This window comes from Xenopus laevis, chromosome 4S, assembly GCF_017654675.1.
Source record: "Xenopus laevis strain J_2021 chromosome 4S, Xenopus_laevis_v10.1, whole genome shotgun sequence".
Taxonomy (NCBI): domain Eukaryota; kingdom Metazoa; phylum Chordata; class Amphibia; order Anura; family Pipidae; genus Xenopus; species Xenopus laevis.
Window position 1 is genome coordinate 16,690,237 of NC_054378.1, and position 23,737 is coordinate 16,713,973.

At 40.9% G+C, this 23,737-nt stretch overlaps 1 protein-coding gene across 1 annotated transcript in view; it reads right to left on the reverse strand.

The window, feature by feature from the left end:
• The window catches only part of hsd17b12.S (hydroxysteroid (17-beta) dehydrogenase 12 S homeolog), a 64,056-nt gene that overhangs the window by 35,729 nt on the left and 4,590 nt on the right, over positions 1-23,737 (reverse strand). The window contains 2 exon segments of the mRNA NM_001086586.2: positions 3,110-3,185; positions 3,371-3,417. Of these exon segments, the coding sequence (NP_001080055.1) occupies positions 3,110-3,185; positions 3,371-3,417 (123 nt within the window).

A 23,737-nucleotide genomic window follows, 5' to 3' on the forward strand; every position in this document is an offset into this window, starting at 1 on the left:
GATGGCTTCTGCTACACTGTTTCAGGAGTCAAAGCCAGCAGAGCAAAGAACAGAAAAAAGGCAGACGCTCACTAACAATAGTGGAATAAATATATTCTGGAAATCGATACGGAGGGGACGTGGCCTTCAAAGAATAAGGGTGTGGCCGGAGGGGCAGAGATAGTGTTGGCAAGGTGCGCCCAGAAGAGATCCAGGTTGGCTTCTCTGACCAAAACAATAACCTTTTCCAGCAAATATGTGGCTGGGGCTCATTCACCAATCATTTGTGCCAGGTAGAAAAAGTCCAAAGGAGTTGTTCACCTTTAAATTAAACGGCACCTGTTGGGTAAAAATGTTATCCCCAACGAAAGGATAATCACCTGACCAGAAATACTGCAGGCTAATAGAGCCCGCATTCCGGTTGGGGATAACAGTAGTAGCTCCCCCCTGTGCGGGTAGAGTAGCATTGGCGGGGCATTTAAAAAAAAAAAAAAAAAAAAACTACTATTATCCCCAACCGGAATGCAGGCTCTATTAGCCGCACCTTTGGTTGGGGATAACATTTTTACCCAACAGGTGCCCTTTAACCTTTAGTATGAAGCAGAGAGTGATGTTCTGAATTTACAATTGGTTTTAATGTTTTATTATTTGTGTTTTTTTGAGTTATTTAGCTTTTTATTAAGTAGCTCTCCAGTTTGCAATTTCAGCAATCTGGTTGCTAATGTCCAAAGAGTCAGAAGAAGAAGTCATATAATTAAAAAATTATAAAAATAATAAATAATGAAGACCAATTGAAAAGTTGCTTAGAATTAATCACTCTATAAAACACTAAAAAGTTAATGTAAAGGTGAACCACCCCTTTAATGCTATGTATGCATCGCAAGTGCTCAGTACACTACACAAGCTACTGTATCAGTTCCCATATGCAAGAGCCCCATTCTCTGGAAACAACTACCCTAAATCTGAAAGGTAGGTGGTAGGGTGGCACTTCCTACAATCAAAGACCCAGCTGGTGCAGTTTTCAGAGAAGGGGAGCAAAGCCCCTGGGAAACTATACCCCCAAAATGAACACTTAAGTAACAGATAGTTTACATCATATTAAGTGGCATATTGAAGAATCTTACCAAACTGGTCTATATATTTAAGTAAATCTTGCCCTTACATCTCTTGCCTTGAGCCACCATTTTGTGATGGTCTGTGTGCTGCCTCAGAGATCACCTGACCAGAAATACTGCAGCTCTAACTGTAACAGGAAGAAGTGTTGAAGCAAAAGACAGAACTCTGTATGTTAATTGGCTCATGTGACCTAACAAGTATGGTTTGTTGGTATGTTTGTGTGCACTGTGAATTGTACGATCCCAGGGGGCGGCCCTTATTTCTTAAAATGATCATTTTCTATTTATGATTTCCCAATGGCACATACTACTAGAAAAGTATATTATTATGAAAATGGTTTATTTACATGAAGCAGGGTTTTAAATATGAGCTGTTTTATGCGATATCTTTTTATAGAGACCTACATTGTTTGGGGGGTATAGTTTTCCTTTAAGCCAGGGGTGTCCAAACTGCGGCCCGAGGGCCAAATGCGGCCCAGGATGCATATGAATGTGGCCCAGTTTGGTTCCCGAGGAAACGTCATGTCGCAAAGGATATAGGAGGAGGGGGGACTCTGCCCATTGTCCAGTTAGTAATAATAATAAGTCTATTTAATATCCAGGTGTCCCATATTACAGTGTATAGCTCCATCTGGTTATCCAACTGGCATTGTATTTCTTTTCTGTGTATTTCCTTTACTTTTACAAATCAAACGTGTTTGTGTATATCATGTGTGGCCCCAGACAAATTTTTCTTTTTCCAATGTGGCCCTGCGAGCCAAAAGTTTGGACACCCCTGCTTTAAGCAATGCACTTACCTGTTAAAATATGTAAAACAACATGGCAGCTGCTGGCCATATTCTGTTATGGCTGCTGTAAAGAGCATGCCACCATGATACCAGGTTTAGGAGGTGGAGCAAAGGCTAGGATACTAATATAAACAGTGGGGGTAATTTATAAACACCGGGCAAAGGTACACCTGAGCAGTTACCCATGACAACCAATCAGTAGTTTGCTTTCATTGTTCTACCGGCAGCTGGCTGAAAAGAAAAAGCTAATCACTGATTGGTTGCTATGGGTTACTGCCCAGGTACACATTTGCCCGGTATTTATAACGGACGCCCAATGCCTCCAAGCCCAATATCATGGTGGCACACTCAGCTGAACACATTTTGTTTTGGAGGCGATAATTATGTGCCTATAAATACTTGGGATTAAGCAAAACCTGACAGTAAATAAAACCTATGCATGGGTGGCCACCATAAGGATTCAGGCAAATCTTGTCCCAAACAGGCCCCCAATAAATTGTGCCCGTTAATTTATGGCATTTTACAGCAGCCCTTTTAGCATAGGGCAGGATCTACAGAAGGTTAGACTAGTAGCCTGGATTTAGTTCAGTCCCAAACTTCTCAGTCCCAAAATTCAGTCTATCCCCAATGCAACCATTGTATTTATTGTAAACCATCACTAAAAATGAATTTGTCTAAAAATGGCATATTTTATACAATGAACTTATTGCACCAGCTCTGAGCAGCTGTTGAGAAGCTAAGCTTAGGGGTCGTCGCAAATTATCAAGCAGAAAATGAGGTTGACATGTTATATAAGCTGATGCTACAGGGCTGATTATCAAATTCTGATGGTAATTGCACTAGTTTCTGTGCTGCCATGTAGTAATTATCTGTATTAATTATTAATCAGCCTTATATTGTGACATTTCTATTCTATGTGTACTGTATATTGTGAGTGGGTCCCTAAGCTCAGTAAGTGACAGCAGCACAGAGCATGTGCAGTGAATCAGCAGAAAAGAAGATGGGGAGCTACTGGGGCATCTTTGGAGTCACAGATCTTTACTGGTAAAGGGCTGTGGTTGCCTTGGCTGGTACAGAAGTTCATAATGTACATAATGTACAACATTTCTAGCTGCATCTTTAGTTAAGCTTTAGTTTTCCTTTAAACCCCTGATCTAGATTTTACACAAATGCAAACCAAGAGGACTGTGGGATCAAACTAGTTGCATCGCCAAGAACAAGACTCACTTATGTGAATGGCAGCCTCTTCTAGTTTTTCTGGAGATCGGCTGATCAGAACGATGTTCATTCCCCGCCTTGCGAGCTGTAAAAAATATAAATATAAAAATAAGGGTCTTGATATATATTGTACATTGGGTTACAAAGTAGATGCAAACATGAATGGGATGTATCAGAAACGAGCCATACACACACAACCCATCTACATACATGAAGTCCTGTGGGAATTAGGGTAATGGTAAGTAAGGTTTAGGAAGATTCAATTCTCACCTCTTCGGCATAGGCTTTTCCGATTCCGTCAGTGGCACCAGTAACAACTGTACAGAGTAAAAGATGAGATTATTAGTTTAGGCAGTTGTACAGTACCTCTGCAGCAGTCAAAGTGGTTAAATGTGGAATTCCCATTACGATGACCTAAATCCCCTTAGGGCTCAGGCCACTCCATAGGCAATTACGGAATAAGAATTAAAGGAAAAGAAAAGGCAAGTTCACTAGGGGTTTCAATAGAACACATTTCACTAGTGAATAATGAAACCCTAAAATTTATTGGGCCGTGGGAAAAAAGTAGCCTACGGTTGCCATCTTTCTTCCCTTTCCCATGCATCCACAGTGCACACAAATTCACTCTTGGAGTGCCTAGCATTTTGCCCCCCTGTAAAGAATTTTCCTTTCCTTGCCCTTTAAAATGGTCACTAATAAACATCTCACTGGATGAACCTCTCTCTTCATCCAAACATTCTGCTTTGGGCAACTACCTACGCAGTAGAGTAGGGGTCCCCAACCTTTTTTTACCAGTGAGCCACATGTTGGGCAACAACGCAAGCATGAAACAAGTTCATGGGGTGCCAAGTAAGGCCTGTGATTGGCTATTTAGTAGCCCCTATGTGGACTGGCAGCTTACACGAGGCTCTGTTTGGCAGTACAACTGGTTTTTATGCAACCAAAACTTTCTTCCAAGCCAAACATTTTAAAAATTAGCACCTGCTTTGAGGCCACTGGGAGCAACATTCAATGGGTTGGTGAGCAACATGTTGGGGATCAATGCACTAGCATCCCTTCTAGTTGCTATGGTCAGTAGTAGGAGCGTAACAACAGAGTAAGCAGACCCTACAGTTGCAGGGAGGCCAAGGAAAGGAGTGTAGAAGTTCAGTATGGCCCTATTTAAAGGAGAACTAAAGCCACCTTTAGCCAAAAGTCCCCACTGGCTCCCATCAGCAGGCCCCCCCTCCCTAGTCTTACCCCTGACATGTGTCCCCTCTAGAAATACTGACAGCACATGCAGAATCAACTTTAGAAGATTCCCGAATCCTATTGCTTAATGAGAGATCTCTAGTGTTTGCCTCTTTAGTTATATAGGGCCAACATATTGTGCAGAGCTGTAAGTAAAATGTTTAATCATTCACATCAGTCCCTGACTCGGTGGAGCTTATAATCTTATTTTCCTACCACGGGCACATCAGCGTTCACATACACCTGGGTCAGTTTAATCAGGATCCAATCAACCAACCATTGTGCTGTTCTTATTAATACTAACAACCAGTAGCTACATTTATATATTTGCCAGTACAAACGTCATTCACTGTATAAAATCCTGCCTGCTCCTGAAGATAAATCTCTTTCCTACTTATCTCATGGGATGCCCTTGCACCCTCCACAAAGATCCCATATTCAAGAAAAATCCAAAGAGTTTTTTTTATGTGGTCCCCATATCTACTCTATACAGTCATGAAAAAGTTTGGGAACCCCTCTCAGCCTGCAAAATAATTTACTTCAGTTTCAACAAAAAAAGATAACAGTGGTATGCTTTTCATTTTCCAGGAACATCTGAGTACTGGGGTGTTTTCTGAAAAAAGATTTTAAGTGAAGCAATATTCAGTTGTATGAAATTAAATCAAATGTGAAAAACTGGATGTGCAAAAATGTGGGTACCCTTGTAATTCTGCTAATTTGAATGCATGTAACTGCTCAATACTGATTACTGGCAACACCAGATTGGTTGGATTTGCTTGTTATACCTTGAACATCATAGGCAGGTGTGTCCAATCATAAGAAAAGGTATTTAAGGTGGCCAATTGCAAGTTGCGCATCTGTTTGATTATCCTCTGAATGCCACCCATTCCATAAGGCATGTTATATATTAAAAAGAAATTGCTACTTTGAAAGCTTAGCCAATGATAAACAAAACTCCAAAGAATTAAGAGGGGTTCCCAAACTTTTTCATATGACTGTATACATACATGGTGATTAGATATATACTGTTTAGCAGTGTCCTAGTTGTTCCCTCCATCTGTAGTAATTTTTGAGTTGAGCTCCCTTGACGGTCCAGGTCACCCCTTGAAGGGCCAATCTTTGTTCATAAAATGGGTACGGACATATGAAAACATGGTTTCAAGAAAAGAGCACATTTTCAACCTGAATTTTCCATGACTGGCCTTCAAGATGGGCTTTCAAGTGTAACTAGAGGGGAAATCACTATAGCCCTCAGTTGTCACCCTAACTAGCCTTCAGGCTTATCCCCCTTGCCATTTAAATCCCAAAAGACCCACCATTTGGAACCACCGATCTATTGGGTAGCTGTGCTGGAGTGAAACAAAATGCCCCATATACCTTAATTGCTGCTCCCATCTAGATGTTCCTGTCCCTATGCTCTATGCAATGTTGTTCAAAACCCAACATCTCCCACAACCCCTCTTCTCCGAAGCTAGTCCATGCCACATAACCACCTGCCTTAATCCTCCAATACATCTCCTTTGTTCAAACCCATACCCCATTAACTAGATTCCCACTCTTTCTGTCTTCATTTTTCTTGTGTCCTTCTCAATACCCTTTTAAATACACTTTAATCTCTGAACTGTTTTGCATGGTTATTGAATCTCTATCCAACCAAGATTGCTTTCTCAAGGTTTTCCCTCAATCTCTAACTCGCACCCTATGCTCGGCTTCTTACCTCTCGAATTACATTTCTGAATTATTCCTTAAGGAGATCTCTATCTAAGCCAAGCGAATACTAAACTCAAATCTTACCTCTTGGAACATTAGCGCAATCTCTGTCACTTTGGGCTAATGCCCCTACTATATTGATCAGTTGGACAGCATGCAGGATTGACTATTTTATGTATCTCAAAGTATATATTTCTTCAAAGTATGCAATACCAAAAAAGTACTAATGTGGCCTGTTCTTCAACAAGCCTTTATATTGGGGTTCATCCATACAAGTTATGGTTGCTCTTTCATGGTAAATTTATCCAAACACTCCAAGGCTTGTCTTTCCTATAAAGGTACCATTCCTTTGCCTAGGGAACTGAATAACACGATTTACACACTTTGAGCTAAATACGAATGATTCAGGTTTAGTCCGGCAAGACTAGTATCTGAATGAGCCAAATATGATCAATATGATATGACAAAGATTTTAGTCTCAGATAGCCCTCAATAAAGGTCAAATCGACAGCCAATTTAAGCTCAAAGACGTCCTTTTCTTTTTTTTATCAAATAGTCCTACTAAAGATCATATAATGTATGATATCCCTTTAAGAATCTTCAAGATATCCGTGACTTGTGGCTACCTGTATCTGCACGAATTTGTATCTTCTGCGTAATTCTCACATCGGAACTTTTATAGGGAGTGTTGTGTCCATGTGGAAGGCTTTTATGTTATATATATATATTATATATATATATATATATATATATATATATATATATATATATATATATATATATATATATATATACACACACACGCCGCATATATATTTAGAAACAAAGCCTTCAGCAATGCCTGCTCGGCTCATTATACATTCCGCAGCCATAGCCAGTGGATGTAAAGTCTCCCATCGAACAAATCATTTGCAGTCAAGAGAAGAGCTCCAGACTGCGTGGGTTAAAAATATTCTACTTTGTCCTCAACTTTCTGGGAACAGATATTTTTAGCTGCTACCCAATCAACCTTATCTAAATCAAACATCAGAAATAGACTGGAGGAACACTGCAAGCCAATGGGATATTTATAGTAGCTCTGTCTATGCTTTCACCCCATCTAAATGTAAGGAGACCAGATGAGCACAATTTCAAGAAGGACCTTCTTGGTGACCCCTCTTTTTTTATCCCCCCCCATAACACCTGAAATCAGAAAACTCTCCATTGATTAAAGATTAATACTGCTGCAAGCCGTGACAGATGCCTTTCCCATCAGCCCTTTTGGGAAGGGAGGTGGTGGTGGGGAGATAAGGGGGTATGTGGGGTGGGCTGCGATAGGAGGGAGGAATGACAGAGAACTTGCATCATTGCTCCTCTTGGGGATCCATTACACGGAAAGAAAATTGCTATTTCAATTCCCCTTTGTTGCTAAAAATAGCAGCCCCAAATGATTCGAGCAAACAGGGCAGCGGTTCTGCAGAGCCGAATTTAGCAAGCGCTGAATTCCCTGAGACTGAGAGCTAACGCAGTCTAACAGATGCCAGCTCCTATTTAACAAAGAACAAAGACGAGGAGAGTGCAGGCTGCACATTAATAAGACGCCAGCAACTCCCTGCATCTTTATGCTACAGAGAAAAACATGGAGGCAGGGGATAAAAAAAATGGACACCAAGCTAGCGAAAAGAAGGTACACCTTAATGGAGAAAAATAATGTCATGAAGTTATAAACCTGTATAATAGACAATAACACATAGATACACCAAATCTCACCCTATCTGGTCTTCAAGCTGACCCGCCAAAACAAGGTTACAGATATATAGAAACATTGGGGTAACAGTCACCATGATATAGTTTCAGGGGTACCCAGAGCACAAATAAGCACTCCTCACCCCAAATCTCCCCCTTACTGGCCTTTAGGCTGAGCACTGTTAGCACATAACAAGGTTACAGATGTATAGAAACAAATTACTAATGCTAATCAGTAATACACATTACTGTTACATTATGTTTTGTGCAGAGACAAATATGAATACTGTATGTGCCAGGTTTATTAGGCTAAACAATTCATATGCCAAGGTTTTTTTGTTTATACATAATTAGCATGGCATCATACTCATTTAGAAAGACATTCAGAAACGCTCAAAAGATGCCGTACGTTAATCAAATTATGTTACAGAGATGCTATAAAAGTCCAAACATTCAGAGGTCTTTTAAATCTATAAAAGAGTACGCTCTTGTGCTATCTGCCTGCCCCATTTTCTCAGTGCCAGTCAGTTGCCTGTCTGGAACACAGACCGAAGGGCAGACTTTTTGGCCCAATAAATAACCTCTTAAACCTACAGAACCACCTTCAACCTACCTTCCCATTCACACCAAGTGCCACATTAGGACAAGCTTGTCAAAGGTAAGGGGCATATGCACACTGGCATGCTGGGTAATCTCTTAATAACACTGGGGCATATTCAGAGCCTTGATTCATGAAAAGACTCCAATGCTGTCAACCTATGCAATTGCCAGTGGCTGCACTACAATTCCCAGTGGCCTTACTATAAGCTAAGGGGGATGATGTTCATGCCAGAACACACCAAATACATTCCCTCTAAGTCAACACTGCCAACAAGCCTTTGGGCTCATCACAAGATAAGCTGCATGTTAAGGAGAAATACAAACCATCAGTCATTGACAAACTACCTACAGACCACAAACCAGACCAGCTTGGTGGTCATCATCACCAGCATGTTATGTTCATGAGTAATTTATCCTCAATCATGATCTACACACTATCTGTAGGCCAAATTATATATCTGGTGCCCTAACCAGACACTGGTCAGGCTTACTAAAGACTGGCATCCAAATATTTAGGTCGATGGCGATGACAGTTGTGTTGCAAACTGACCTATAGACCACAAACCAGACCAGCTTGGTGGTCACCATTACCCGTATGTTATGTTCATGAGTAATTGATCCTCACTCATGATCTATACACTCTCTGTAGACTAAATTTGGTGACCTAACCGGTCACTGGTCAGGCTTACTAAAGACTGCCATCCAAATATTTAGGTCAGTGGTGGTAACAGTTGTGTTCCATTTTAATATTAGGGACACACTGAATCCATCTTTGCATTTGGACAAATACCGAACCATCAACAAAAGTTTTGGACAAATACCAAATTGAATCTGAATCCTAATTTCCATATTTTAATCAGAGTCCAGATTTAAAAAAAATTGCATCAACTGTGAACCAAAATTCTGCTGCCAAGAACTTCAAAATCACATGGCTTTAAAAGTTTGCATTTGGCCACGTCTGAATCATGCAAAAAATGCTTTGATTCAGCCAAGTCCCAAACCAAATTTAGAATTTGGTTCATCCCTAGTCACTAAGCAAGGTTTAGCTGCCACTTAGATCCCTTTAGGCACTCCAATATGAAGGTACTGAAGGCACATACAATAGGGGTCATTTACGACAACAAACTCAGTTGCGCTCAAGCAAATTTCTCCCCTAGTAAGTAGCAAGTAAAAACCCATTCATTAAACGCATCTGTGTCAATATGAACCTCAGTATAGTTGCACTTGGCGCCCCTTATTCCTTCCTAGTTACTGTTACGAATTGTGAGGACTTGTATCTATTGAAGCAGGGTAACCCTGGAGCTACTACCACCTCCAGAGCAAGCAGTAGGTCCAGGGTTCTCTCATCAAGGTATGTCTTAAAAATTGGACCCACACGCTGCTCTCAAACTATACACCCGAAATTACAGCAAGCAGACTTGGAAAACTTTTAACAAAATTGCGTCTGATTTATGCCAAATTGCAAGCCCAGTTTCCCACTTTAATTTGTTGGTTTTGGAATTTTTACTAACTCACAATTTTTTTCACTTCGACGGGGGTTACTACCTTCAGAGACGTGGCACTGCCATGGGGGCATCCTTTGCCCCCTCCTACGCCAACCTTTATATGGGTCGGTGGGAGCAGTGCCACGTCTATGGATGTGATAACCCCTTTCGATCACACATTGTGTGGTATGGAAGGTATATCGATGACCTGTTGTTTATATGGAACGGCCCAATTGGCCTAATAGAAGAATTTCATCGATACCTCAATACCAATAATTATAATCTTCAATTGTCACTCGAACACCACAAAAACCAAATTTGTTTTTTGGACCTCACCCTAAAAGGGAATTCACATACGAATAGGATTGACACTGAAATTTTCAGGAAGCCAACGGCAGGCAACACTATTTTAAAGTACAATAGTTGCCACCCGAAACACACCCTCAACAGTATACCCTATAGTCGATCTTCAGTCGAGACAGTTGGGGGAGAGATTAAAAGATAGAGGGTACCCCAACAACCTAATTAAAACCGCTTATGAAAAAGCGAAAACAGAACCCAAATCGAGAAGAGAGAATATCTGTGCCATCCAGATTGTAGGGGAGGGGGCGGAAGGAGGGACCCAACAACAACAAAAACTATTTTTTGTCACTGAATACAGTGAGGAGTATGCTCAAATCTGTAGAATTGTTAAAAAAATTTTGCCCATATTAGAAGCAGACAGTAAATTGTCGGAAATTTTGGCCAAAACTGATGTCAAATATGTACCAAGAAAGGCCCCTACCCTGGGCAAAATATTAGCCCCCAGTCAGGTCTCGTCTAACCCAAGTAGTGTAGCAGATAATTGGCTAACAGTGAAAGGCACTTACAAGTGTGGTGTCAACAAGTGTAAAACATGCCAAGTTATTTTCGTAGGCCCCGACTTTAGATCCAATAACACAGGACAGGTGTACAAAAATAGAGGGTTCTACAACTGCAATACTAAAAATGTAGTATACCTCCTTGAGTGCAATCATTGTAACAAGCAATATGTGGGCCGTACATCCCGCACTCTAAAAGAGAGAGTCAGGGAACACATCAGGAGCATAACCAATAAGGAGGAAACCACCCCGGTAGGGAGGCATTTTAAAGGAGAAGGAAAGGTTAAAACTAAGTAAGTCTTATCAGAAAGGTCCATCTAAATATCCCAGTAAACCCCCAAAGTAATGCTGCTCTGAGTCCCCTGTCAAAAGAAACACAGCATTTCTTTCCTTCTATTGTGTACTCATGGGCTTCTGTATCAGACTTCCTGCCTTCAGCTTAAACCTCATTGCCCTGGGCAAGAGCATGCTCAGTTTGTTCCTCTTTCTCCCCCCCTCCTTTCTCTGCTGTAATCTGAGCCCAGAGCAGGGAGAGACTCAGGCAGGAAGTGATGTCACACCATGTTAATACTGCAGCTCCTATCCTAAACAAACAGAGAGTTTCTAGAGCTTTTTACACAGGTATGGAAAAACATTCTACAGAATAAATATAGCATTCTAGCTTGTACTATTGCAGCTAATCTATTGGCAATAAAACGCCTCTGTAGCTTTCCTTCTCCTTTAAGACATGCTCCCTGGGTGGCATCAGGGACCTAAAAGACAAGGTAATTGAAAAAGTAAAAATACCTAATAGGGGAGGGGATGTCATCCATGCATTAAATCTTAGAGAGGCCTTCTGGATTCTTAAATTAGATACCAGAATTCCTAATGGTCTCAATTTTAAACACGACATCAGTTATCTATATTAGACTCGTCACCCTTATAATACCTAAAGCAGAGTAGGTGTTAACCTCCACTTGTCGTTCATTTCTCACCTTTTTTCCAACCCCCCCTTCTCTTTTTCCCCCCTTTTTTTCCCCCCCCTTTTTCCCTACCCCCTTTTTTCCCCCCCCTCCTTCTTTTTCCTCTCCCCCCTCCCACCTCCTCCACTTCATTACCTCTAATCAGCGTTAAACCGAACTAGACCGAGACACATTATGTATACTTATATGTCTATAGTTTGTTTGGGTTTTAACTTTTTTAACAGTATTACCAGGCAAGACATTTTAAAGATATTTAAATAAAAAATAATATGTTTTTATTGAGTACCCACTAGGGGTCACTGTCATTTTCTGTATAAAATGTGGCTGTTTGGTATGCACTGTTACCTATGACTAAGGGATCATTTCCCGAAACGCGTCAGGACATACAGCAGTAATAAATCTTCTCCAGAAGTGCCGTCTATTTGTTCCTCAACTTATTGTATCTTAGCAGCCGGATACTGCTTGACAGAGCACCTGGAAAAGTACCTGTGGTGAGCAGTAGCGGTCCTTTTCTTGTTTCCCAGTTTCCCAATAGCAATATTACAATGGAGTTCGGTTACAAAAAAATGCAAATTAGGGTTTGGGCTCAATTAGGGATTCGGCTGAGTCCTTCATAAAAGATTAGGAATTTGGCAAATGCATAAATAATATATTTGGTGCACCCTTAGAAAAAACATGTAAACCACTTGAAATTGCACTTTGCTCACTGCTAAATTTTCCTTCATCTGATCATAGGTGGATTGTTTTTCGTTTTTAAGATTGAATTTCCAAACCTATAGGTACATCATTTAACACGAGGAATATTATCTTGAGAAACAATTTTAAGAACAAAACCACAATTTGTGGTACAACGCAGAAAAGCAGATTTATTCAAAAATTTCAGCCTCCTGATAATAAACTGGTTAAAAACCATGCATTATTTTTGCTCCAAATACCTTGGCCGGTGTATGGTTATTTTTGGAAACAGGACGAAATTGCAAATGAAAATTACCCCCTTCAATCAAATTCTAAAGGGAGCTTTAAGGCTTTTTTGTCCTTCCGAACATTTCACGCAGGAGTAACAATAGTAGCAGATACGTAAGCAGCAACGTATGGGGGAATGAGTGAAACGCGTGACGCTAAACATCTGTGATTTGAAACAACCGAGTGAATAAATTAGAATAATAATACAAAAAATATCACTCCACCTTGCACCTTCTTCATTCATTGCTATTTAAGAAGGAGGGCTAGGAAATGAGGGGGTGCAAATGAGGGAGTCAGTGTTAGTATATGGGGGGGCCACAAATGAGGAGTAAATTTGATAATGAAGCTGAAGGGAGAAAGAGCTGTGGAATATTTATAAAAGTGGATTGCCTGTCACACAGACACTGATGAATATTTTTACAGGATAAAAATGGCAATGAAGAGTCTAAAAATAAAGCACTCTGTTGCAGACCTGTCTGGCTTAGCTACGCCACCAGAATACAAACACTCTCGCTGGCACGTCTCTCCAGAAAGGATCTGCGAAGAGAGGGGATTAGTGAAAGGCATGGGGGGGTTGAAAAGAAAAAATCTTGATCGTTTTTAGCCCCGAGTGCCCAGACATATATTAAAATTTGAATAGGAAATGTTATTGGCTTTGTCTCCAGTCCTTGATCTTTTATTTTATAAGCAATATCCTTGTGGTTATTTAAAGTTCCAAGTGCCAACTTGCCCACATTTTGTCGCTAAAATGTACTGTAGGAGTACAGTATGAGTGTTTGAGTGTGTACAAATACAGCACACAATCCTACAACCTTTTGTAAGAAAAATTCTAATTGGTGGATTCCCCGGGGTACTTCATGCCAAACGCGGTGCCACCTTCTTTTCTCAATCAATCTCCTTTGCCGATTCTAGAAGAGCGCACATGCAGTACATGTACAAAGATGGTGGCACTTTCCGGGAAGGTGGGTTTTCTAAAATACAACAGTTGGGTAGGAGGGGAGTGACTAGAATCACAGGTGGTGCCTAATGTCCTTAAACTGCTGAGGCCACTGTACAGTTCTCTCACTAATCACACCAAAGTCACTCCTCTTTTCAGCCTTGCTCCCCAATACTGGATAAGCAAAGAAAGAGCTGTGCTGTGGGGTTGGTGGCCTCCATGTTTGATAGTGTCTCATGCGACCAGACGTATGTGCAGTAGAAGAGGCTTGATAAAGGGCCCGGAGGGGTCCGAAAAGTTGCCCTTTTTGTGATTATATGGGCTTAAACCACTTTTGATTAAACTTCAACAAAAACGTGTGCATCTGGATTCTTTTGCAATTACTCTACTGACCCTAATGCAAGGGAAGCATCTTCTGAGTAAGCACCCTGCACTTTCAACAAGTGTTATTTATGGAATTGGGTTGAGCTCTCCATCATCGTGCATTGTATGTGCAGTAAAAATTGGTATGAGATCGGCTTCCACTGAACATGTTCTTACTTGCTTATCACATACAGAAATATGAACTGATGCAGCCAACCATGGTGGACGTCAACCCCACTGTGCCGCTCTACTTTTGATCATCCCGTAGGTAGGGCTTTTGATATGATTTGGGAGAGGGCAGTTGAAAGCAAACACGTCCCCCCAAAAAGTTAAAATAACAGCAGGCAATTGGGAGAGAATATAGATCTCCTTTAAGCTTACATCTCGTTGAGGGCAAGGGCACATACACCAAAGCACCTATACATGACACCCTGAAAAAGGTTTCTGTATAGTAACACACTCTGTGATGTACTCAGCTTTTTTATGGCCTTTCTATCCAAATAGTCTCTGCCAAGCCAAGGGCAGGACAAACTGTTTTTGTTTTACCTTCTTGTGTTCTGTGCCCAAGTTAAGATGTCATACATTGTATGACCCAGTTCCGTAACCCTAAATTAAAGAATTTTCTTTACATACACACTGACTGCATCTAAAGAGGAATATAGCATATATATATATATATATATATATATATATATATATATATATATATATATATATATATATATATATATATCTCTTGAATTTCTTTCTGTGAAATAACTATTTGTACTGAATGTAAGGAAGATTCTTGCTGTCCCACAGTTGTACAATATGTAAACCGAAAATACAAGGATGTTAGGAATCACAAATGCTAGAAAGCAGAATAGGATTATGGATAGTGGTTATCAACAAGCTGGAGCAAAGCTTGGCATTATGGGAATTGTAATTCCAAACAGATGTAGCAAAACTTAGCATTCTGGGAGTTATAATTCCCGATAAGATAGAGCAATGCTTATCGTTAGGGGAACAGTCTGAAGCAATGCATGGCATTCTGGGAGCTGTGGTTCCTAACAGCTGGAAGCAAAGCATAGAATTCTGGGAGTTGGGCTTCCGAACAGCTGGAGGAACGCATACTAGATATCTCTCCTATAATTAATGGCATGCCAGGGACAGCTACAGATGTCTCTACATTGTTCTGAGTGTTCTTATTGGTAGCCAGTGCTGAAATCATAGCAAAAGAACACTCCATCTGGTGTCCTTGTCCCCCTGTGCATTTGCTTATTAGGCTTTTCTCAACAGTAATGGGGAAGGGGGGGGGGGACACAAAAGTTTCATTGCCATTTTGCCTGATAAGTGTTTCATTGATAAATCAGGGAGTTCTCTCGCACCTGTTCAAACTGCAGAAAAAAGCAGCCAGTGCTCATAGGCTGACTCCCTCCAATCAGCAGCGAGTATGGAGTCTGCTTTTGTTGTCAAGGCAGGATTTTCCTGCCGCCGGCTCTCCAGCTCCCTCTGTTCTGCAGAGAACAGGTTTTTTTTTTTTTCTTTATGGGAAAAGGTTTCTGAAATCACGGAGACTGGATCATTCATAAAGAAATGGCTTGTTCGTGAGCTTGAAGGACAGATTGTGCAGAGACATGGGATTCCATTTAAAGGGTAGCCAAACCCAAAAAATTAAACAACGCCTAACAACAGAAATGGTAATGCTGAGCAACTTTCCGAAATGTTCTCTGGTTTTAAAAGTTATTGGTCAATGTTGGTTTCTTCGAAAAACAAAGTGGCAGAGGGTAGAGGAAGGAGCACATCAGGCTGATTTGTCACATTGTTGCAATTACATTTACAGATAACTGTATCATTCAGAAATGGGCAACGTTGTGACAGAAGGATGGCAATGGTAGGGTGCATGGTAGTTGCGTTTAGAACTTCCTTAAACTAAAACAACCCAGGCAAAAATCTACACGCCTGTCCTTAACTGGCTGTATGGATGCAGTGCAATACCAGCGCCTGCCTGCTCTCTAATCAGTACCAATCAACAGGGGATGCCTTCGCAACAGACCGTGCACTTAGAATCTTGTGTGTGTGGGTGGACTGGGAAGGTAAAAATGCCTGTTTGGCACCGAATACCCAAGAGGTTACAGCGTAAATCACACCAAAAAGGATCAAAAGAACATTGGCAATGTAGAAACTTGCCACGGATTGATTTTCGGATACAGAAAAAAACGTAGATCAATGAAAGGAAACTGCTTGGGGTCACATACTGCAATGGTGCCTACGGTGGTACCTTAAGGGGAACTAAACCCCCCTCCCCATCTCCAAGAACATCAGAACCACTACCCAGAAGTCAACTGGTCTCTAGTACCTGCAACCCAAATGAAGAGCTGCACCGAGGGGTTTGGCAGCTGGTAGGTTTGGCTGCATCATGTCTGGACCAGGGTTCCATGGTGGTGGTTGCTGAGCAGGAACAAGTACACTGATCCAGAATCATGGGCCAGCTTCCAGTGTGCATGCTCTTAAGCTGGTCAGAGACGCAAAGATTAGGGATGTAGCGAACTGTTCGCCTGCGAACTTGTTCGCGCGAACATCGACCGTTCGCGTCCGCCTAATGTTCGCGAACGTTTGGGAACGTTCGCAATTTGAGTTCGCGACCATTCGACCGCTAAAATCGAACGATTTCCATTCGTTCGACCGATTTCCATTCGTTCGAACGATTAAAATCCCTCGAACGTTCGATTCGAATGAAAATCCTTCGATCGAACGATGAAAATCCTTCAAACGTTCGAATCGAACGAAAAATCCTTCGAACGTTCGAATCGAACGATTTTGCGGGTGTTCGAAGTTCGCGAACTGTTCGCGAACCGTTCGCATTTTTTGCCGGTGTTCGCGAACAGCGTTCGCGAACACCAAAACGGCAGTTCGCTACATCCCTAGCAAAGATCCGATCATACGAATCATCATACGATCGGACTTCCCTATCTCCCTACCTGCCACTAACCATTCTGATCAAATAAAGTAAAAAATAACAGATCAGCCGATGTTCTGCCCCTGACAGCAATCGTACAATAATTATGTCCGACAAAGCTGGTGACAGTCTCCCACTGAAAATCGTACGATCGGCAATACATGCAGAGATATTATCGACAGCCGACAGAAATCTTTTAACCTGTCCAATCGACCAAACGACCGATCTCCGCCGAACGAAAAAAGTCGGGACTCTCCACACACGGTGTGATAATTCGTATGAATCCTCCATCAGATCTTTGCGTCTATGCTCAGCATTAGTTGCACGATGAAGCTTACCATGCCTAAAAACGGCATCCACAAACTCTGCATGAACAGCAAAACAGCTCACTTTAATCAGTAGGGTTGATGTGGCAGAAGAGGGGGCAGAAGGGCTAGCAGTTTAAAAACAGTGGTTAGTTGTTCCTTACATAATGACTGGTACAGCATGCCTAGGACCCAATAATAATTTGGTCAAAATGCTTTTCATATAAGTTCCCCAAAATACCTGGCCAGACTCGTAAAAAGGATCACCATCACAAGAAGTGGGTAGCCGCACACTTCCACAAGGAATGGCAGGTATTGGATATCCATGAGAAGCCAATAATTATTGCCGGCGGTTCTACAGGTATTTATGTTTCGGGGTTCAGGGTGCCAGTGCCTCATATATCATTTTATTTATTACTTTTCCTTTTGGTAATATGGCATTGCTTGGAACCATAGCAAATACACAAAGTCAGTAGGAGAGACTGATAAAAAGACACACATCCATCAAGTTCAAAATGCCTAACAGCTAAGTGATCCAGAGGAAAGCAAAAAAATTCTCATCTAAAGCCTCTCCAATTTACTTCAGAGGGGCAAAAAAAAAATATTCAGTTTGGTTAATCAGACCAGTTTCGTAAAGAATTCTGTACAAGAGTTGAATTTTCTCATCCAGCCCTTCCTTGAAACCATCTAATGTATCTGTCAGTAGAACTGCTCCAAATGCTACGTGTACTTCTGTCCAAGTTGTAGTGATGTGCGAGAAAAACTCTCAACTGCACCTGCCACAGAACCTAGAGAACCCAACCCAACCAAGCCTGCGAGCCCTTACTTCAACCCAAACCCACCAGTGACATTACAGAGGGGGCAGAGTTTGAGGTGGCAGGTCTGGCAATACAGAAACTGGACCCGACACCTGCCCAAATACGCACCAGCAACCCCACTTTGTTACCCCAACCTACACAATCCACACATCACTATTAAGTTGTAAGCTGCCAAGTCGCCTACATGGACCAATAATTACCAACCCGTTAGCAAGTCATTAGCTTACCTGCCCATGTATGAGTACGGAGGCCTAGCCTCCCAAAATGTGGGACGCACACATATATATATATATATATATATATATATATATATATATATATATATATATATATATATATATATATATATATATATATATATATATATATACAGGTCTGTGGACAGCACCAGCTTTCCCAATTAGCTACCTTGTAGCTGCCCCTGTGCACGGCGTTATATGTGTAGATAGATGAACAAAAACCAGCACCAAGGGTCTTCCAGTGATGAAAATATTGTATTGTTACATAGTATGCAAAACCATACTATGTAACAATACAATATTTTCATCACTGGAAGACCCTTGGTGCTGGTTTTTGTTCATCTATCTATATATATATATATATATATATATATATATATATATATATATATATATATATATATATATATATATATATATATATATATATATATATATATATATATATATGTATATAATTAAGATAGTAAGCTCTCCGATGTAAAACTTTTACTAGTAGCCTCCCTAGACAGTAATTTACCCTCCTGCCCTGCACTCATTTGGGAACCAAGCCAAAGAGTGGATCTACCTGTCCCCCCCCCCCCAAGGAATGGAGTTGTACGACAAGTACAGCCGAACTCTAATTTTACATCCCTGGATATTAGGTTTTCACAGAATTGATGCAGATTTTTTAACGGTCCCACAAAGGCATTACGGTTTTTTTCCTTGATGCAACTCTAGCCTGTACTGGGCATCCCTGGTCCTCTGGTGTCAAAGTCACATAATAACATAGTAAAATAGTAAGTTAGGCTGAAAAAAGACACACGTCCATCAAACCTTTTAACTCTGTTTTAACCTGCCTAACTGCGAGTTGATTCAGAGCAAGGCAAAAAAAAAAAAAAACCTTTAAAGTCTCTCCAATTTGCCTCAGAGGCAGAAAATATTCCTTCCTGACTCCAAAATGCAATCGGACCAGTCCCTGGATCAACTTGAGCTATCTTCCATAACCCTGTATTCCCTCACTTGCTAAAAAGCCATCCAACCCCTTCTTAAAGCTATCTAATGTATCAGCCTGTACGACTGATTCAGGGAGAGGATTCCACTTCTTCACAGCTCTCACTGTAACAAACCCCTTCCGAATATTTAGCCAGGATCTCCTTTCTTCTAATAAGAATGGGTGACCTTGCATCAGCTGGAAAGACCTACTGGTAAATAAATCATTAGAGAGATTATTATATGATGCCCTTTTATATTTATACATAGTTATCATATCACGCCTATTCTCAAGCATGAACATCCCCAACTTGGCCAGTCTTTCCTCATAGCTAAGATTTTCCATATCTTTTACCAGCTTAGTTGCCCTTCTCTGTACCCTCTCTAGTACAATAATGTCCTGTTTGAGCGCTGGGGACAAAAACTGTATGGCATATTTTAGATGTGGCCTTACCAGTGCTCTCAACAGTGAAAGAATGACCCCCTCTTCCAGTGAATCAATGCCCCTTTTAATACAGCCGCTGACTGGCATTGCTTGTTATAGCCAAGTTTTTCATCTACAAAGGACTCCAAGGTCCTTTTCCATTATGGATTTCCCTAGGGTATAAGTGGCTTGGATATTTTTACATCCCAGGTTAGAGTCCTGCGTGGGTCCATTTTTTGGAACTGGTACCCAACCCGTACCTGCAACCTGCAATCCACATCCCGGACTCGCATTCTTACCTGCTTGGACACACAAGTACCATATGTACAACCCGAACCCGCTAACCATCAAGAATCAGGAAGTGCTGTCATTGTAAACCGGAAAAGACATCATCGGAAGTAGACATAATCAAAAAGAAGGAGTAAATATCGCTATTGAGAAGACCCCCGGCCAGACCCACAAACTCGCAGAACTGTCGACCTGCGTCTATACCCGCACACAGAACTTCTACCAGCAACCCGCAGGGTACCACAGGTTATTGCGGGTAACCCGGGGGTACCCGACCCACTGCAGGACTCTATCCCAGGTGCATGACTTTACATTTATCAACATTGAATCTCATTTGCCACTTAGCTGCCCAGATTGCCAGTTTGTCAAGATCCTGTTGCAAGGATGCCACATCCTGGATGGAATTAATTGGACTGGATAGTTTAGTGTCTTCTGCAAACACTGATACATTACTTACAATACACTCCCCTAAATTATTAATGAACACGTTAAATAAAAGTAAGAGACCCAACAAACTTCTCGGCTTATATCAGACTGCTGATGGGGCACGTGAGCAGAGCGATAGGTGTATTTGAGCAATGGCTTCTGTTAGTGCAAAAGTTCTTAATGGAAAAGTACCAAGCACATTTCGTGTGTTCTCTTCTTGGGAAGAGAGGAGAGAGAGAGACAAGCCACGAGCCTGCGGGTGGAAAAACGAGCATCAGAATACTGTATTCTACAGCCTCTTCTGCACGCTCTACCCCTCCCCACCACCCCTTTGCCTGATGCACGTGTACAAACCAATGCCACTGTCACATGACACGGCTTTTCTAGGGCTCAGCCGCATCAAGTCATCAGTCCTATTGCTCAGTGAAGAGATTACATTCAGCCCAGTGTTCCTGATGCATGAATGGACTCACACTTCAATTCATACAGGCAGAGCCCTCTCTGATTCACAAAAAAAAAATCGAAAATTCTATTTGGGGCGCATTAATAACAAACAAACAAAACTGTTTGCGATTGCTGTAATAGGTGCCCGCCCCCCCAAAGAAAAGAGAAATACAGGTATGGTACTGGTTATCCAGAATGCTCAGGACCTGGGGTTTTCCGGATAAAGGATCTTTCTGTAATTTGGATCTTCTTACCTTAATTTTACTAGAAAATTGTGTAAATCTTTAGGGGGTTATTTATCAAAATCCGAATTTTTCTGAATTTTATTTAACCTTATTTGTTATTAAAAAAAGCACGATTTCATTGGATCAGGGTAAAACAATAAAAACAAGCAAAAATCCGAATCATACGATTTTTCCCCAAATCTCTTGATTTTATTGGGCTTTTCCCCACGAAAATGTCAGAATGTTTCAAATATTTGCCCGGTTTTTCGGGCTTATTCCAGCGCAGACCACAGAAACTTTCAAATCTCCCATTGACTTACTGTGTATACAACCTCGGCAGGTCTGAGATGGAGTATTTTTTCGGATTCTGACTTTTTCCATCTTCAGGGTATAATAAATCTCGAAAAATTAGGAGCTTTCTGGATAAAGGGTTTCTGGATAACAGATCCCATGCCTATTATACCTATTGTACAGTATTTGCAATGGAAATGAAAATATGAATTTCTGCATCAGGGCCCCCTTGGCTTCCCCCGTGGCACACAGCTATTCTCTAAGGGGGGGGGCATCATGCCTGGAACCCACACACTGTAAGGCCATACAAAACAAAAGGAAGGTATAGAAGCTATATCACATATACCACAGTTGAGTCTCTTTCCTGGAAATGATGGATGTGGTTGTAATAGTGGGTTAGTGCCTATAGTAAGGCAAGATGTGTTGGGAAAGGGGTAGAAACTGTGGGATATCGTGTACAGTAAGGCATGATGGTATCAAGAGAATGTCACTGTAAAAGAGAGAGAATATAAAGCCAAGACGTTATCAATAAAAACTTTCTATCAAGGTTGTCTAACAAGTTGTCTCCATCTGCTGTTGAATTACAACTCCCAGCATCCCTTTAGGTGCCATGGTATTAACCTAAAAGCATCTTCAGAATAAATGTGACCCCACCAAGTGGCACAGGCCTGCCCAGATCTCTTGGGTTTCCAACAGGTCAGTGGGATTCCTTTTTAAAAGGTGACAAAGAACCTGCCCATTCCTAAATCAATATATTCTTTTACTGCTCTTAAATATCCAAAGATTATTCCCATTTGATCCGTAGCCCCAATACATTACAGAGAATGTTTGAATTACTCTCATTCCTTCCAGCCCCCTAGTAGAGCTTACAATCTATTTTCCTTTATGAAAAATACAGAAAAATACATCAGAACCCTTATATGTATGGCTTAATCCACAACATTTAGGCGATTATCCATGGCTACTGAATTGCCTTAACAATGAGCCAAAAAAAAAGCAACCAACTATAAGTCAGCAATTAAGCTTCACTTAAATATCTACAAGATGGTCTATTTGCTTATATGGCTACAATTTCAATAGATTTCGGCAAAAATGATCAATAAATATTGCCGAGCACGCTGTAAAATCCTAAACTTGAAATAACAGAGCGCAAACAGCTACTGCCTGTGTTTTAACCTTTAATCCAGACCCACCCCCATGAATGTATCAACAAAACAAAAATCAGCACGAGTTTGTCCTTGCTACGATAATCCCTTTCATTCACCGGTAACAATCCTTGCAGTGGAAAAGATTGCCAGTAGATGGTGCTAAAGAGCTCTGTAAAATTAGGGCAGAATAATCAGATTCGGCTTGGCATGACTTGGTGAGGTGCCCCTTTCAGTCAACATTACTATATTCGGAATACAGAACAAAGGGAAAGGTTGGGGTACCTAGTAAAAATTGGCTTTTTTTATAGTTATACAATGCATGACTTGAATAACGTTGTTTGGTCAGCTGCTAGAGAGCCAATCGGCCAGACATGGTGTACGCCAACCCCACTTGGGGTGCCAAGTCTTTCTAGGGTTTCCTTGCTGCGGTTGGGGAGAAGAGGTCCTGAAGTTAAGGCAGATTTACCAAAGGTCGAAGTGGAAATTCGAATTTCAGGCTAATTTTTGTGTACTTCGACTAGGGAATAGTCCAAATTCGATTTTGAAAAAAATTTGAAAATTCCAATTTCGAAATTATCATGTATGGTCTCTTTAAAAATTCGACTTCGACCATTTGCCATCTAAAACCTGCCAAATTGCTGTTTTAGCCTATGGGGGACCTCCTAGAACCCAATAAAAAAATCAAAGGGGGGAAAAACTTTTAATCGTACGATTCGAATGCACTATTACTTCGATTCCTACAATTAATATTCGATTGAAAACTGACCTATTCAGCCAAAAAAAAACAAAAAAAACTTTTGATTTCATTTCGGTTTTGAATTCGAATTTCGAAGTTTTTCACATTCGAAATTCAGCCCTTGATAAATGTACTGCTTTCATTCACAGAATACGGACACATTATTTAGACAGGGAGCAGAACTGGATAGGACTTGGACCTAGGATGGCCATAAAACCTATAGGTACACACAGGGGCTGATTAATCAAAAATCTAATGTGATTTTTTCCATGATTCATTTTTTTTTTTTTGCACCAGCAACTTGCAGGTAAAACTAAGTCCCTGTGTAAAATGTATAATGAAGCAATTGAATTCTTAATGAATCAGATGCGAGTTGAGTGTAGGATGACTTTGACCATAAATTGCAATATATTTAAGCCAGCCAAATATGTCAATCAATCCCTGTTTTGTTTAAAGGGTAAGACATTTTTAGTGGCCTAAGGCACAAAATGTCTCAATGTTCTAAATGTATTGATAATGGGTTGAGTGCAGAGGACTTCTTGTATTTGTC